At 42.5% G+C, this 17834-nt stretch overlaps 1 protein-coding gene across 2 annotated transcripts in view; it reads left to right on the forward strand.

The window, feature by feature from the left end:
- Positions 1-17834, forward strand: part of LOC140463151 (cas scaffolding protein family member 4-like) — a 100989-nt gene that overhangs the window by 72657 nt on the left and 10498 nt on the right. For both annotated transcript variants that reach the window (XM_072556917.1, XM_072556916.1), the window contains exons 3-4: positions 11416-11529; positions 15613-15741. In XM_072556917.1, coding sequence (XP_072413018.1) covers positions 11416-11529; positions 15613-15741 — 243 coding nt within the window. The remainder of the gene's footprint in view (positions 1-11415; positions 11530-15612; positions 15742-17834) is intronic.

Below are 17834 nucleotides of genomic sequence, written 5' to 3' on the forward strand. Positions count from 1 at the left end.
TAAACTATTGCTTTAATTTACATTGTTTTACAACACAAATGGAATAAAATTTCAATGCTGAACCTGGGATCATCACAAGAGTTAAATAATGATTTAATCAAAATACAGAAAGACTCCAATTTTCTTCTTTGACAGACTGAGTTTAACAGAAAATACTGACCAGGTTTCTATACTTAACATAAATGACTATTTGTTATAAATAAATAAATTCTGATCACAAGTAAACAACTATGAACTACCAACATATAATTTGACGAGTTAAAACAATTCCCCTTTTAAATGTACCGCATACACGTGGCTACATACACATGCAAGCAAAAAAATGGAGTTATGGGTGAAGGGAAAAAAAAACTAGGAAACACGGTTTAAGAGCATAAAGTATTCAGTAGTCCAAAGTATTCAATGAGATGTTTCTCTGCTTCCCAAAGGCTTCTTTGACCTGCTTTCTCCAGGTTCTATCACTGCTCTGCGCAGAGAGATTGGTACACTCATGCAAAGTCTCTACAGTAACTGCTGGGAGAAAATAACTGGCTTCCTTCAGGTTCAGGACTTTCACTGCAGAAAGAAAGAGTGAGAAAGAGACGCACACACATAACACACCTGGTCAGTAATCTGCTGCCAGCTGAATCTCACTCTGCACACACAACTTGATGACATGCTGCCTTACCTCTCCTTCCCCATGTCTTGAGCAAAACAGAAGTGCAAACATAGCTCAAAATGAGTTCCAGTAACGTGTTCTAAAAGTGAAGCAATTGTTAGTTTTTAAAACAGTACTTTACCCATTTCAGTCCACAATCTAAAATACAACATCAATTTTGCAAATATTTGGTCCTCAAAGGGTCGTTTACAATATGGAATGGATGACGATTAAACTGAAACCCAGTGCTGTTTGAATAACCCCATCCCGCACACATATGATGCACGCTTCAAATATGCAGCATTGATCTGCAGCCAGTGACCTCCAGCTGTTGGTCTGCAGTTCCAGATGTTGAGGAGTAGGAAGGGAAAGAAGTGTTTGGAGCAGGAATATTTCTCCATTGCCAAAGTACAGACTCATTCCAACAAAAAGGAAAATGAGAAGTCAGTGAAAAATAGGTCCGTAGAATCAATGCAATGAGTGAGAATAATTAACTGTAGCAAACCATTACCTGCGTTACTACTGAAAGGAAAAGACAGGAGCAATATGCAGTGCTTTTCAAAACCTCAGGATGACCCAGAGCTCTTTAGAAGTAAGGAAGCACTTTCAAAGTAAGTAGTGCAATGTAGAAAATACGGCAGTCAATTTGGACATTAGTACGGCTTCATAAACAGCAAAATGCACCCACCCAGATCATCTGTTTTCATGATGTTTGTTGAAAGATAAATATTGGCCAGGACACTTGCCTTTTTTGAGAGAAGCTCAATTTCTCTAATCTCAAGTGTCATTGTACTCGAAACATTAACTCTGATTTCGGTTCACAGATGCTGCCAGACCTGCTGAGTTTTTCCAGCAATTTCTGGTCTTGTTTCTGATTTCCAGCATTCATAGTTCTTTCTGTTTTTAGTTCAATCTGTCAGGACACTGATTTTTTATATCCATTTGAGTGGTTCAACATCTCATCTGAAATATGATACTTCCATCAGTTGTCATGACAATGGATCATAGTCTGAATGGTTTATGGTTTATTGAAATTTTAACTTCAATATACATATTTTTCTTTTAAAAAGCACAAACTGAAAGAGGCCGAATGGAATCAGTTCAGCATCTAAAATCTCCTGTGGATTCCATTGGTTCCAAGAAGTAATATGGAATGTTGCACCCAAACAGTGTCAAAGATAGCAACACTTCAAAGGGAGAGCTGCTGTTCATAACTTGAACTGTGATTTCTTGTAGTCTGTGTTCCTTCCTGCAGACATGGTTTGAGATGAAAGGAACTCTGCTTTAGGCAAAAGACGTGCTTCTTGTTTACCCTTCCAGGAATACTCAAGAAAGGGGATTAAAAATCAGCTGCAACCATTGCTCCAACGTTTTCACACAGAGGGTGGTGTGTGTATGGAATGAGCTGCCAGAGGAAGTAATGGAGCCTGGTACAATTACAACATTTAAAAATGCGTCTGGATGGATATATTAATAGGAAGGGATGTGGGCCAAATGCTGGCAAATAGGACTAGATTAATTTAGGATATCTGGTCAGCATGGACGAGTTGGACAGAAGGGTCTGTTGCAATGCTGTACAACTCTATAACACTATGGTTCTGTGTGCAAGAGAGCTAGAGAGCTGGCATGCTATGTGATGGCTGGTGGTTCAAGTTCCACAATGCTGAAGTATGCTGTAGAGGGGCACAGATATGACTTTCTGTAGACACCCCTGTATAAACAGCTGAAAAAGACATAATCTCTCTTTGATTGCTGCAAGTAAGTGATCAGTCAAGCCTGTGCCAAAGGAAACTGAATAAACTCCTTTTAGCTGACTGCAGAAAGAAGAATCTCCAAACAGCTACTCGTTATAAGGTGAATAGCAACTGTCATTTCACTAGGATGGAGGATTTCATGACTAGGGGGCATATTTTTAATTGAAAGGAGAAACATTTGAAAAAGACATGAGAGGCACGTGGAATGAACTTCTGGAGGAGCTGGTAGATATGGGTACAGTTGCAGCATTTAAAAGACATTTAGATAAGTACATGAATAAGAAATGTATGGACCAAGTGCAGCAGGTGACATGACTTTAGTTAGGGATTATGGTCAGCATGGACTGGTTGAACTGAAGGGTCTGTTTCCATGCAGTCTGACTCTATAACTCTGTAACTGCCAAAGCCAGTAGTAGCAGATTCATTCAGTTTAACAGCTGAAATGTTTCACAACCTATTTGTTCATGGACAAGCCAAAGACTGATTTACATAATAGTACTTTATTACTTTTATCTTTTAGGTTCTTTCGCATTACTAATCAGTGTCTCATTATGTTTAATTATCACTCAGTCGTTAAGAAATCCACTCTTTTTTTTAGCTTGCTTAAATAGGGTTCCTTTTAAAACAAATATATTTGGGCTGGGCAAAGGTATCCAAGAGGGAAAGGATCCTTTTTACAATAACCTTGTTGCAGCCAACCAAGGGAAGGATTAAGGAAAGAAGTGGAGTCAGTTCATCTCTCTTCAACCGGGAACATAACTATTGGGTGGTACCCCATCTAGAATTGGACTTCATCTATTAGACAATTCAGAGTTCCCACAGTACTGCACAGGAATGTCAAGTATGTATCAATTCTCTGGTTTAAAGTAAATGCCTTAAAGGTTAATCTTTCACACAATATTCAGCATATGCCCAAGAAGGTTAGTGTAATGGGCTGGACGATAACAGCCTGTTGACTCACTGTGGAGCTCCCACATTAATCTATGTTGCTGGGTGGATGTCCATGCTGTGTAAAAGACTCCATTGGGACAATAAAAATCTTAGCCAACAGCTTTGTCCAAGTGCTCACTTTCCCAGGCTTCCACCCTCAACACCATCTTCAATTACTGGCTTCAGTTCGAGATACATGAAGCTGTCTACAATCCTGCTGAATAGGATGTTTTTAGCAACTAAAGGACTTCAAGCAAGGGGGCAATTGAGAAGCAGGGCAAAATTTCCTGTTGTCTGACAACATAAAGTCGTTAACTGGGTCAGGTGAGAATTTAGCGTGGCACTCATTATAGTAGGTCCACTTTCCTTTTTTATGCCCTGATACAGATCCCTAAAGGGAGCAGTGTGGAGCTGGAAAGATGACACTTTTAGCACACACCCTCCCTCCTTCTGTAAGAAAATAAGAAAAAAGGAACAGGAGTTTAATACTGTCCACCAAGCCTGCTCTGTGACTCAAGATGAATGTGGCTGGTGGACTCATTTTCATTTTCCAGTCTGCTCCCCGATGCTTTGGGTGACATGGTGGCTCAGTGGTGGCTCAGTACTGCTGCCTGACAGCACCAGGGACTCTGTTCAATTCCACCCTCTGGCGACAGTCTGTGTGGAGTTTGCACACTCTCCCCTTGTCTGCGTGGGTTTCCTCCGCCCGCAGTCCAAAGATGTGCAGGTAAGGTGGCTTGGCCGTGCTAAATTGCTCATAGTGATAAGAGATGTGCAGGTTAGGTGGATTGGCCACGGGAAATGCAGAGTTATGATGATAGGATGGGATGGGTGGAGTGGTGGGTCCGGATGAGATGCTCTTGAGAGGGTTGGTGTGGACCCGATGGGCCGAATGGACTGCTTTCATACTGTAGGGATTCTATGATCTTTGATTCCCTGACAGAGCAAAGGCCTGTCTACCTCAGCTTAGTTTGAATTCCAAACATCCACAACACTTTGAATGACAAAATCTCTCCTCATCTCAGCCCTAGATGATTATGCTGAGGCAATAACACCACTGAAAGAGACAGAGCCAAGAGGGTGAATTTACCCAACCCCTGTGTGAAGCCAATACACTGTGTGTTTCAGGACATGGGACCCATCATCTTTGTCAGTTTCCTTGTGGCAACGTAATGATTGCCTCAGAGATCGGGGAGACAGTAGATTTGGATCTTCCCTTTAACCTTGTACGATCATCTCTTAGTTGTCTTTCCTTCCTTCCATCCTACCTCAGGCCCTCCCTTTTGTTCATTCCTCCCTTTTCCAGTCTTGCTTAAGAACATTTGCATCTCAAAGTAACTTTAAGCATGGATACTGCTATAGTATACAACCAAAAATAGTTCCCACAGACAGCATTAAGACAATGACCAGATGATGTGATTGAGAAACACAGGTTGCTCAGGACTTTGGAGGATCTCCTTGCTCTTGGTGAGATTGTACCGTGGGATCTTTACATTCCACAGAAGGCATTCAGCTGGGGCTAAGGCATAATTAATCAAATCTCATCAGAAAGGAGGGGTTGGCTGGCTCAGTTGGTTTGTGATGCAGAACAGTGATAACACCCACACTGGCTGAGGTTATCATGAAGGACTCTCCTTCGCAACCTCTCCTCTCACCTGAGGGATGGTAACCGTCAGGTTAAACCACCACCAATCATCTCACTCTAATCCCGATGGTCTGGTAAGGCCATGGTGAATTTACCTTTTACCATCTGGAAGAGGATACCTCTGACAGTGCAGCACTCCCTCATTCACACTGTAGATTTATTGCTATGGAGAGACCCACAGTCCTCTGTAGGTTTTCCCCATTCCTTTAGATATTACAGATGGATTCTATCACAAAGGGTTGACTTGGGCCTGACGCTCCCTGATCACACACATTATATTGTAGGGCCCTTGATTCCCAAATGACTCCCTTCACCTCACTCCATGGGTCATGCTAGGTTGGTTATCAAAAACCTGATGAGCAGGGTTTGACAGTCAATTAAACAGAACCATGTTGTAGATTGAGGGGAGGTCTCAAAGAATATTTGGTAGCTATCCCAAAGAAATAAAACTCCAATTGTTGTTCTCAAAGGAAGATCAGAATTTCTGGAGCTAACTTGTACATGTTCTTATATATAAGCTATGTATTGTCCAAGTTGAGAGTGTGGTGCTGGAAAAGCACAGCAGGTCAGGCAGCATCCAAGGAGTGGGAGGATTGATGTTTTAGGCATAAGCCCTTCATCGGAACTTCCTGATGAAGGGCTTATGCCGAAACATCGATTTCCCTCCTCCTCAGATACTGCCTGACCTGCTGTGCTTTTCCAGCACCATCCTCTCGATTCTGATCTCCAGCATCCGCCGTCCTCACGTTCTCCGAGGTGATTTCAACCCCACTGCAAAGCCTCTTCCAAGGATGCCTATCTAGAAGAGGTTCTCCTTCTCTCTCCACAATTCCTGATGAGGGGCTTATGCCCAAAATGTCGAGTCTCCTTCTCCTCAGATGCTGCCTGACCTGTTGTGCTTTTCCAGCACCACACTCTTGACTCTGATCTCCAGCGTTGGCAGTCCCCACTTTCTCCTATATAACCTCCAAGCCCCACATACAATTCAGGTAGAGCCTCTGACTGGCTCTCAGGTTAAACTGAAGGTTCTGGTGTTAACCTTCCCTCAGTTAAAGGTCTTTGGTAAAGAAGATGCTTAAAATAGAACTGATGATTGAATCACACAACACTCTGAGTGATAATTAGCTTCTAACTGTAGTTAGTCTCAAACCTCAATTTGACTCAACATCCGCTACTTTTTGGGTTCTAGATTTTGTGTGATTTCATACCAAGAGAGTATGCATTTATTTTTTGTCTCCTTTGTACTTAACTTCTTTATCCAGGGTAAAAAGGGCAGATATAGAGACTCCATCAAATCCTTCTACCATTTTAGTGTGCTCAATTAATCAGGTCATTATATTGGGGGTGGGGGCGTGGTGCTCAAAATTGAATGCACTGCTTCAGACAGGATACAGAACAGAATCTCCAGATCCAGTCCCAGTGGGGCTGTTTGGTTTTGGTTTAGCAGTGAAACCAATCCTTGATAATTTGAGGTTATAGGGTGGTTTCAGTTGTTCTGAGTATGATATCATATCTACATTGATGTAGTTTCTTGTTGTGCACTGGCAGAGGAGGACAGGAATGAGATGCTGAGTTGTGGTAATGTCGCGAGAGTGGTAATTCAGGACATTGAGCTGGAAGGATCTGAACTTGAAATTTAAATTCAATAAAATCTGAAATTCAACAAACCTAACCTAATGGTGATTGCGTAACAACCATCGGTTGTCAGGAAAACTTTATTTGGGTCAGGAATGTCCTTTCGAACAGGAAATCTGCTGTCCTTAACTTGTCTGACCTACATGTGACACAGCAATGTGGTTAATTCTTAATTGCCCTCTGAAATGGCTTGACAAACCACTTAGTTCAAGAGCAATTTGGTTTAGATAACAAATGCTGGCCTAATCAGTCATGCGACTTGAAAGAATAAAGGTCAAAGAGTCAAAGAGTCATACTGCTTGGAAACAGGCCCTTCAATCCAACTCGTCCATGTCGACGAGATATGCTAAATTACTGTAGTCCCATTTGCCACCATTTGGCTCATATCCCTCTAACTCTTTTCCTCTTCATGTTTCCATCCAGATGACTTTTAAACGTTGAAATTATACCAGCGTTCACCACTTCCTCTGACAGCACATTCCATACATGCACCACTCTCTGCACAAAAATGTTGCCCCTTCAGTCACTTTTAATTCTTTCCTCTCTCGCCCTAAACCTATGTCCTCTAGTTTGGACTTCCCTAGCCTGGAGAAAAACCGTTGACTATTTACCTATTCATGCCCCTCATGATTTTATAAACCTCTATAAGGTCATCCCTCAGCCTCCGACGCTCCAGGGAAAATAGCCCCAATCTATTCAGCCTCTCCCTTTAGCTCAAAACCTCCAGTCCTGGCATCATCCTTGTAAATCTTGTTTGAACCTTTTCAAATTTCACAGCCTTCTGGTAGCAGGGTGACCAGAATTGAACACAGTACTCCAAAGGTGGCCTAACCAATGTCCCATACAAGTCCCAACATGACATCCCCACTCAATGTATTGACTAATAAAGGTAAACATACCAAACATCATCTTCGAAAGTGTTTCAAGAATAAAGAATGAAGGTTTGGAGTGAGAGCAACTGAACCAGCAGGTGGTCTGACCCACTTTAGCCAGGGGATCAAAATTACTCTGCTTCTGACTTTCCCAGTCTATCTGGTGGACAGTTCTCACATACCAAAGGCATGTTTCCACCAGCATTCTTCCAGCCTGTTCTCTAAAACAAACTGCTATTCAAAGCAGCAAACAAAAGAAGGCACCTCTGTAATGCAAGTGGCTCGGCAGCCCCACAAAACACAGGAGCCAGACCTCTGCCCAATGTCTCGGTCACCCTCGGTCACCCTGCATGGAACACAATGCAGCCTTGTTTAAATCCACACTGTGTTAGCTCAGGCTCTATCATCCCTCTCTAACAGAGACTAATTTGCAGCAAAGCTCAGAATATTCATTGATCCTCGCTAGTTTCCTTAGCAACTAAGAATCTCTATATAAATTCACCAGTGTGGAGCAGTATGAAGGCAGTGACTGTCGTAATCAGACTCTGAATAGGGCTCTTTGCTGTTTTACCCTATAATTTATCGTAAATTTAAGCAATAAATTAGCATTGACGATCTATTGCTACACAAAGAGAAACAAATGATAGGATACAGGTCAGTATTGCCAAGTGTTCAGAAATATTCTGTAGACTGGAGGATATTGAGATTCCATTCCTGAACCCTATCACAGGCAACACAGGAGAAGAGCAAATTTTCTGTCAAGCATTTTGAACACTTCTTTGTAATAATGTTGGGAAAAACAAGGCTGTTTGACTGACAGTCACTAGTGATTGAGTTGTGTATTATCAGAGTAGATGTACCTAGTGACCCATAGATAAATGTATGGGAATGGGAAGTTAGTAGGGGGTGGTGTGTTGTCAATTCTGTCGGATGTATCCCTGGAATTTCCATCACATGACCTCGAACTGCTCCCTACTGCCCTAAACTTGCTGCCATTGGTCAGTTGACATGGCGGAACTCTCTGTGCGCTGTCTATCCAGCCGAGAAGAAAGCAAATATACTTCTGTTTTCTGATTGGTTAATTCTTGACAAGTCAGCTAGACAGGAATTCTTTTCCCCAGAATGTTTTTGTTGACATTAATGAACAAAAAGTCCAATGGAAATGAAAAATGAATGGACATTATGTATTAACAACAGAATACTTTTCTCTTGATTGCTCACAGTATTGTCCTGGGCAATCCTGGCTGAATGGCAACCCTAACGGGATATCATGTGATGAATACTCTGGGAATATGTGTAGTGCGGGTGAGCCTTGTATATGCCAGTGTCTGCAGTGATGTGTGAAGAGGTCAGCTCCAAGCAGGCAGGGACACAGAGTAAGAGTGAGAGGTTGTGAATCACCTTGAACTGCATGGTGGCTCAGTGGTTGGCACTATTGCCTCACAGCATCAGGGACCAGGGTTCGATTCCAGCCCGCACTGATATACAACACAAAAAAAACTGACACTGCATACTGATATACCCTACATTGACTTACCTCACGTTGATATTCCTACACAGATGTACAGTGATATTGCCACTAGGCCATCACCGCCCACCGTTCCCCAATATCAGTGGGCTGTCTCTCATAGTGCCAAGGACTAGGGTTCAATTCCACCTTCGGGCAACTGTCTGTGTGGAGTTTGCTCATTCTTCCCCCTGTCTGTATGGGTTTCCTCTGGGAACTCTGGTTTCCTCCCACAGTCCAAGGATGTGCAGTTTAGGTGGATTGGCCATGCTAAATTGCCCAGTGTTCAGGGATGTTCAGGTGGTTTGGCCATGGGAAATGCAGGGTCACAGGGATAAGGTGGAGGGATGGATCTGCATACTTGGGATGATCTTTGATGTGCACTCAATGGGCTGATTGGCTGCCTTCAACACCCCCATTTGGCTTAACAATGCAGAAAAAAAATACAAATATTATGAATTTAAGTGTCAGTGGTGGGTTATTATAGGCAGCACATCTGCCCCGAGTCAGAATATTGGTGGCTCAGGTCCGTTTTGAGCACACAATCTAGGCTGACACTCCAGTGGAATACACAATGTCCCGTTAGGGTTGCCATTCAGCCAGAATTGCCCAGGACAATACTGTGAGCAATCAAGAGAAAAGTATTCTGTTATTAATACATAATGTCCATTCATTTTTCATGTCTTTCTAATGCGATGTTTTTTAACCCACCCTCCTGCCCTGTAAACGATCCCACAACACTATTCAAAGAAGAGGACAGGGCATTATCCTGGAACCTGAGTTTTCAGGATATTTATCCCTCAGTGAATATCACTTAAAAATATCACTTGTTCATTCTCACTTTCTCTTTGGAGCTTGCTTTGCACAAATTGGGTGCCACTCTTCCTTCATCAGAATATGATGTGAAGGAGCTGGTGTTGGATTAGGGTGGACAAAGTTAAAAATCACACAACACCAGGTTATAGTCCAACAGCTTTATTTGGAAGCACTAGCTCTCAGAGCACTGCTCCTTCATCAGGTGATTGTGGAGAATGAGGCCATAAGACACAGAATTTATAGCAAAAGATTACAATGTCATGCAACTGAAATGATATATTGAACAAACCTGGATTGTTTTAAGTCTTTCATCTTTTAAAATGGGTTCCAAGTTTTGGTTTATTAATATGTAAATCCCAGAAATTCTTTTAAGTCACCATCCTCGAGATTACTTAAGGTTATCAGAATAACGATTACACTTCAGAACTCTTTAATAGTTAGGACAGTGATTTGGGATGTCCACAGATTGTGAAAAGGGCTAAATGAAAGCAAGATCCTTATATTTAAAATTAAAACAAAAAGCTTGATTTTATTTGCGTGTTTGCTTTCCTTGCTATTCTCTGTGCTTCGGGCAGGCTTTCCTGCTGAAGGTTTAGTGCTATGACTGAGTCATTCTCCAGTTAGCTTTCTCAAGTGATCTCAATGAACATGTGACTCTCGACAGTGTCAGCAGTCAGCAGTCTATCCGATGCGTGTGTGAGTCTTGTAACCTGGGGAGACTATTGCAGTGCTGCTACCAGAGAATAGAGTCAAGATGAGAGGGGTGCTGGAAAAGCACAGCAGGTCAGGCAGCATCTGATGAGCAGGAAAATCGACGTTTCGGGCAAAAGCCCTTCATCAGGAATGAGGCTGGAAGCCTCGGGTATGCAGAGATAACCCTGAGGCTCCCAGCTTCATTCCTGATGAAGGGCTATTGCCCGAACCGTCGATTTTCCTGCTCATCAGATGCTGCCTGACCTGCTGTGCTTTTCCAGCACCCCTCTAATTTTGATTCTAATCTCCAGCATCTGCAGTACCCACTTCCGTCTGCTACCAGAGAATAATTTATCCAGGGCAAGGTTTGCTAGACTTGAGCACTGATCAAGTTCATCCTTTTATCATGAGCTTGATGTGATGAAGTCAACCACATTGGAGTACAGCCCATCTTTGAATTATAATCTGGGACACCTAGTCTCTGTTAGTCAGAGAAGATGAGATCCCTGACCTCCTCCAGAGTGCCCTGGGACATTATGATGCTCAGTAATTCCTGACTGAATGATATTAGTGAGCCTAACTGAACTTCAGAGGTGGACTGCAGGATCCCAAGATGTCTCAATGCCTGGGTACAGAGTTTTACTCATTCACTTTATCCTCAGCCCTTGGTTATAAAATGCAACATTTTGAGTGGGGTTCAATGATTTTCTTCTACAACAATAGCATTTGATGTTACACTATGTGGAATGAGAAGAATATCAGAGGATGGGAGACAACGTGATGGTGTTTGAGAAGAGTTTCATCTTCATCATCATGACACAGAAAGAAGTACAGACCTCATTGTGACAAATCACAGATCTCCATTTCGATTGTATGAGCAGTGTCTGTATTTACTGGTAACAATGTTGTTTTTGTTTTGTCTGTAGGCATCTACTCTTCCCAGAATGGGTCAGGCACCCCTTCTTAACTCAATGTCTGGACCTTATGCTGATGCATATGATATTCCACCATCTTATGCTCCTGGAATCCAGCACCGCCAGGTAATGTAAAGAAATCCAACAATCAACAAATATTGGATACACAGCAGGAAAGCATTCATTGCAAGCAGCCTATATCAGCATTTTGTACTCTAATTGAGCCTCCTCTTATCTTTTCTTATATAAAACTATCATTGCAACCCTTTATTCCCTTTTCCCTCAGATGTTATGAGGAATAGTCACTCAACCTGAAATGTTAACTCTGATTTCTCTCTACAGATGCTGCCAGACCTGCTGAGCTTTTCCAGCAATTATTGTTTTCATTTCTGCTTTACAGCATTTGCAGTTCCTTTGCTTTTTATTCCCTCATGTGTTTGTCTGGTTTCCCCTTAAATACATCTGTACTATTTGTCTTAACCATTTCCTGTGGTAGCAAGTTCCACATTCTAACTCTTTGGGTGATGGGGTTACTTCTCGATTTCCTATTACATTTCGTAGACTCTCTACATTGTGGAAGCAGACCATTTGGCCCATCTAGGGCCTGTGAAGAGTATCCCATCCAGCTTATAAAGTGAAGGTTCCCAAATCATGGTGATTCCTCAACTGCCTTTGCAGGTGTTCACTTTTACTGCATATGGATCTAGTGATGATTCCTGGTCCCTTCTCCCTTACACAAATGGCTATTCTTTAGATGTGAGCTTTTAGCAGGAATTTGACAATGCTACAACACAGTCCTGAACAAGGGGTATCCCTGAAATGTTGACTTCTCCACTTCCTGATGCTGCCTGGCCTGCTGTGTTCTTCCAGCCTCCTGCCGGTCTACTTTGGATTCCAGCATCTGAAGTTTTTTTTGTCTGCAACACAGTGGATGCAAATCTTAATTTCAGTCTAATGTACAGAACGTCCAGACAGGACACTGGATATTGAATAACACAGCCCGTGATTTACGCTCCCAGGCCTGTGACCATTTGTACAGCTAGCTCAGCACAGATTAGAGTCAAAGTCTTCAAATGGTTAAAACTCTGGGACCTTAACGCTCACTGGTATTTCACAAAGTCAAACTAAAGCAATGGAGAACTGAATCTCAAAGACAAAGACACAATTGATAAAGCTTTGTTTAAGAAACAGTTTTAAATTTATGGAAATTTTTGCCAATTACTGTTTGAATCTGCATCTCAATACTTACGAACAGATTTGAGATCTCAGAGCTCACCCTCACGCATGGATAATTTATGCACATTTTTTAACTCAACAGTTTTCAGAGTCTGTTTTCAGTCAGTCGCTGGCAGCAATATCTGTGCTGGTCAGAGGTTCTCAATTTTCTTTTCAAAATGCGGCCCACACTTGTTCCATTCTTTGGGATGAGGAACTGAGTTGGAATCAGGAGCCTCCAGGAAGAATGCAGGTGAAACAAGGCAGAGAGCAGTCCTGGAGGAGGCAAAAGGGGAAAGACACCTGATCACTCAATGTACTTGGTGGGGAAGGGAAGGGAGACAAGAAACAGAATTTGGCAACATTGCTTGTTCCATAGGACCATCTGTTTCAACACTCAGAGAGTCAGGAGTTCAAGTATCACCAAAACCTCTCAGATGTTAATTGAGTCATACAGTGTGGAAACAGACCCTTCGGTCCAACCAGTCCATGCTGAACATAATCCTAAACTAAACTAGTCCCACCTGTCTGCTCCTGGCCCTTGTCCCTCCAAAACGTTCCTATTCACCTACATATCTAAGTGCTCTCTAAACATTGTAATTGTACTGAAATCCACTACTTCCCCAGGAAGCTTATTCCACACGCAAAACATCCTCTTTGTAAATACTTCGCCCCTCAAGGCTTGTATTAAATCTCTCTTGTCTCACCTTAAAAGAAAATGGCCCCTTGTCTTGAAATCCCCCATCCTAGGGTAAAGGCACCTACCATTAACCCTATCTATACCCCTCATGAATTTATAAACCTCTGTAAAGTCACCTTTCAACCTCTTATGCTCCAGTGAAAGAAGTCCCATTATAAAGTTTGGTCCTACATGTGGATGGGTTGGTGGTGGCAGGAGGGGCAAGCTGTGAGATTGGAAAGGGGTAACTCCACACAATGGTAGGGAAACTGAGGCAGTCAAGTTAGAGAGAGGCTGGCGAACTGAAGGCAATTGGGAGACATCACTCAGGATGGGGGTAACTGGCAAGGGTAATTGAGGGCAGTGACGAGGAATAACTGGTGGAAGGGGGATAGGGACAATCCAGGAGGAGCAACTGAGGGTGGGGGAGAGGCCAGGTGACTGAGGCTGTGGGCAAGAGGTTAATATAGGTTGGGAAAAGGGTAAATGAAGGAAGGATAGAGGGCAACTGAAGATGAGAGAGTGATGTTTGTTGAGAAGTGAAAGAATCCTTATCAGTTACTAATAGTGACCCACCAAGATTATGTTGAGAACTCCCTGTATAACGAACATTAATGTGATAGACTGATGGTCTGTGTAGATCATAGATGTAACACCATTATCCCTCATAGAATCCCTACAGTGTGGAAGCAGGCCATTTGGCACAACAAGTCCACACTGACCTTCTGAAGAGAAGCCCTCCCAGACCCATTTCCCTAGCCTATTACTGTACATTTACCCCGGACTAATACATCTAACCTAAACATCCCTGAACACTATGGGCAATTCAGCATGGCCAATTTACCTGACCGGCACATCTTTGGATTGTGGGAGGAAACCAGAGCACCTGGAAGAAACCCACACAGACATGGGGAGAATGTGCAAACTCCACATAGACGGTCACCCAAGGCTGGGATTGAACCTGGGTCCCTGATGCTGTGAGGCAACAGTGCTAACCACTAAGCCGCCAAGCCATCCTTAAATAGCCTACCCACAAGCAGTAGCAATCTTATAATCTGTAGGCCCTATAACAGCACATTCTTTATGCTGGCATTGTCTAAGGACATTCAACTACAAGCAAAACAACAACTTATATTTATATAACAGCTCTAATGTAATAATGCAGCCCAAGGTACTGCATAGAGCACTGTCAGGGAGAACTCGATACTTAGCCACATAAAGATACATATGGGGAAGTTGGTAAGAAGTTTGGTCAGATTTTAAGGATTATCTTAGAAGTAAAGACAAAGCCAGAGAGATCTGGGGTTGGGGATAGCTGGTGTTGGGAGGAGAAATTCCAGGGGTTGAGGTATTAAGGATGTTCAAGGGATCAGATTTAGATGAACAGAGACCTCGACAAAGATTTTGGCAATGGAGCAGGTTACAGACATAGTGAAGCGTGAGGCCATGGATAAACTTAAAAACATGGATGAAAATTTTAAAATCAAGACATCACTTTGCCAGCGGTGAGTGTAAGTCAGTGAGCACCAAGGTGATGGGGGAATGAGCTTTAGGTAGGACAAAGTTGGGGGAGGACCTCTGCTGTATAAATTATACTGCAACAGCATTGCTGAGTTACGTTATAAGAACAACACCCTGGACCCCCACAACCCCTATAGAGAAGTCTCAGCTCTGTTTCAACAAGATGTTACAGAATAATGGGGGATGCTGAATAAATCAGAAACAAAGCAGAAATTGTTGGGAAAACTCAGCAGATCTGGCAGCATCTGTGGAGAGAAAGAAGAGTTAATGTTTCAGGTACAGAAAGTTCAGAAGAAAGGTCACTGGCTCCGAAACATTCCCTTTGATTTCTCTCCGCAGATACTGCCAGATCTGCTGAGTTTATTCCAGCAATTTTTGTTTGCGCTTCTGATTTCCAGCATTTGCAATTCTTTTGGGTTTTTTTGGCTCAATAAACATGACACTGGCAGTGTCCAGAAACAAACCAATATTTGAATAAAATTGTGAAATTAAGTCAGCCATCCACGGAAAATGCAGAATTATTTCTAAAGTGGTGTACAGTAATTGCTATGAGGGGACTTTATAATATTTTAGTCTATATTGCCCCCTGCTGGAAATGTCTGTTATAGACCCAGGGTAAGGGCTGAGCAGTGTTCCTATTCTCAGACCTGCTCTTCCTGGGTAGTTCAGTGCCCAGTTAGTGTGCACAAAAAACATTCTTTCTGTTGCTAGAAAAACTGAGAATATTCTGCAAGAAAGCCTTGTTTTCACCACTTTGTCAAATGACAGCACTTTACAAATATATTTTCCACTAGATGTATGGCAGTCCTGGACCAGCAAGGAAGTTCTCAATGTTCCAAACCGAAGCAGAGAAGTCTCTAATCCAGCAGCTGTACGACATTCCACTGAGCCTTGAGAGGCCCAGAGCTGCAGTCTCGCAGCAGGTAAAAGAACGGCTTCTTCGTATATCACATCTGACACAAATTTCCAAAAAGCGCCGCACTTGGACTATTTCAGTAAAGGAATGAGAGCTTACATAACTTCAAGATGTTTCAAGGCAACAAGAAATACTTTTGATGTGCTTCTTCATGCCAAAAGTGCCAGCAAATTTGTATGGCATTACCCCACAGGCAGCAAAAGTCAAGATCATAACCAGATAGTCTGTGATAATGTTGTTGGCGAAGACATTGGGGAGAGCTACCTCTTCTTTGAGCAGTGACCATGACATCTGAGCTGCCTAATGTGCAGAATATGACTGCAAGTGGTGCACCAAAGCATCAGAATAGATTTTGGTTCAAATCTCTGGCTTTGGGCTTAAGTCACATCGGCTGAGTCCATTTTAAATTAGTAGAGAACTTGGAAAACAGTGGCAGGATTGGACAGAGTCAGCATGGATTTACAAAAGGGAAAACATGCTTGGCGAATCTACTGGGCTTTTTTGAAGTTGTAATGAGTAGAATTGATATGGGGGAATCAACAGATAGTTTAGTTATGCTTTCAGGAGGCTTTCAATAAGATTTCGATTTCGATAAGCAATTAGCATGTAAAATTAAAGTGCATGGGATTGGGGGGCTAGTGTACTGATATGGTGTAAGCAGGAAATAAAGAGTAGGAATAAACCGGTCATTTTGTGAGTGGCAGTCAGTGACTAGTGGGGTAACACAAGTTAGTGCTTGGTCACTAACTATTCACAATATATATTAATGATTTAGATGAGGAAACTACATGTCACATTTCAAAATTTGCAGATGACACAAAACTAGCTGGGAGGGTGAACTGTGAGGAGGATGCAAAGATGCGTCAGTTTGATTTGGACAAATTGAGTGAGTGGCCAAAAGCATGACAGTTTCAGTGTAATGTGGGCAAATGTGAGGTTATCCACTTTGGCAGCAACATCAAGAAGACAGATTACTAGTATGTAACTTAGCTCACTGAACGTTAAGGTTTGTTTTCAGACGTTTTGTCATCATGACTAGGTAACATCATCAGTGAGAGTCTAGTGCTGTGTGGAAACTAGTGATAGTGGGTCGTGTCTTTTGATGGCCAGTTGGTGTTCATGTATCCTGGTGATAAGTTTCCTGCTAGTTTGACTGATGTAGTACTTTTTTACAGTCCTTGCATGCTATCTTGTAAATGTCATTAGTTTTGCTGGTAGTATCTAATGGATCCTTCAGGTTCATTAGTTGCTGTTTAAGTATGTTGGTAGGTTTGTGGACTACCATGCTTGGGAAAAGGGAAAGTGCAATGAGACCCATGTGTCCTTGCACACCTGTCACTGAAAGTAAGTATGGAAGTGCAGCAGGCAGTGAAGAAGGTAAATCCTATGTTGGCTTTCATTGTGAGAGGATTTGAGTACAGGAGCAGGGATTATTTGCTCCAGTTGTACAGAGCCTTAGTGTGACCACAACTGGAGTATTGTGTGCAGTCTTGGTCTCCTTATTCAAGGAACGACGTTCTGCCTATGGAGGGAGTACGGCACAAGTTTACTGAACTGATTCCTGGGATGGCAGGACTGACATATGAAGAGAAATTGCATCAGTTAGGGCTACATTTACTGGAGTTTAGAGGAAAGACGGGGGGGGGGGGGGGGGGGGGGGAAGATCGCTTAGAATTCTATAAAGTTTTAATAGGACAAGACAGGATAAACACAGGAAGGAGTTCCTGATGATCAGGGAGTCCAGAACCAGGGGTCTCATTTTAAGAATACAGGGTAGGTTATTTAGGAAAGAGATGAGAAGGAATTCCTACAGCCAGAGAATGTTGAGCCTGTGGACGTCTCACCATAAAAGGTGGTTGAAGCCAAAACATTGAATGTTTCAAAGGAGTTAGATACAGTTCTTAGGGCTAAAGGGATCAAAGGAGAAAGCAGGAACAGGGTACTGAATTGGATGATCAGCCATGATTATATTAAAAGTCAGAGCAGGCTTGAAGGGCTGAATGGCCTCCTCCTGCTTCTATTTTTTATTTCTATGTTGTCAATAAGTCAATGTGCTCTGGTTTCTCTCAAGGCTGTGAGGAACTGGGGACAATTAATATT

The sequence above is a fragment of the Chiloscyllium punctatum genome, chromosome 37, assembly GCF_047496795.1.
Source record: "Chiloscyllium punctatum isolate Juve2018m chromosome 37, sChiPun1.3, whole genome shotgun sequence".
NCBI classification, from domain to species: domain Eukaryota; kingdom Metazoa; phylum Chordata; class Chondrichthyes; order Orectolobiformes; family Hemiscylliidae; genus Chiloscyllium; species Chiloscyllium punctatum.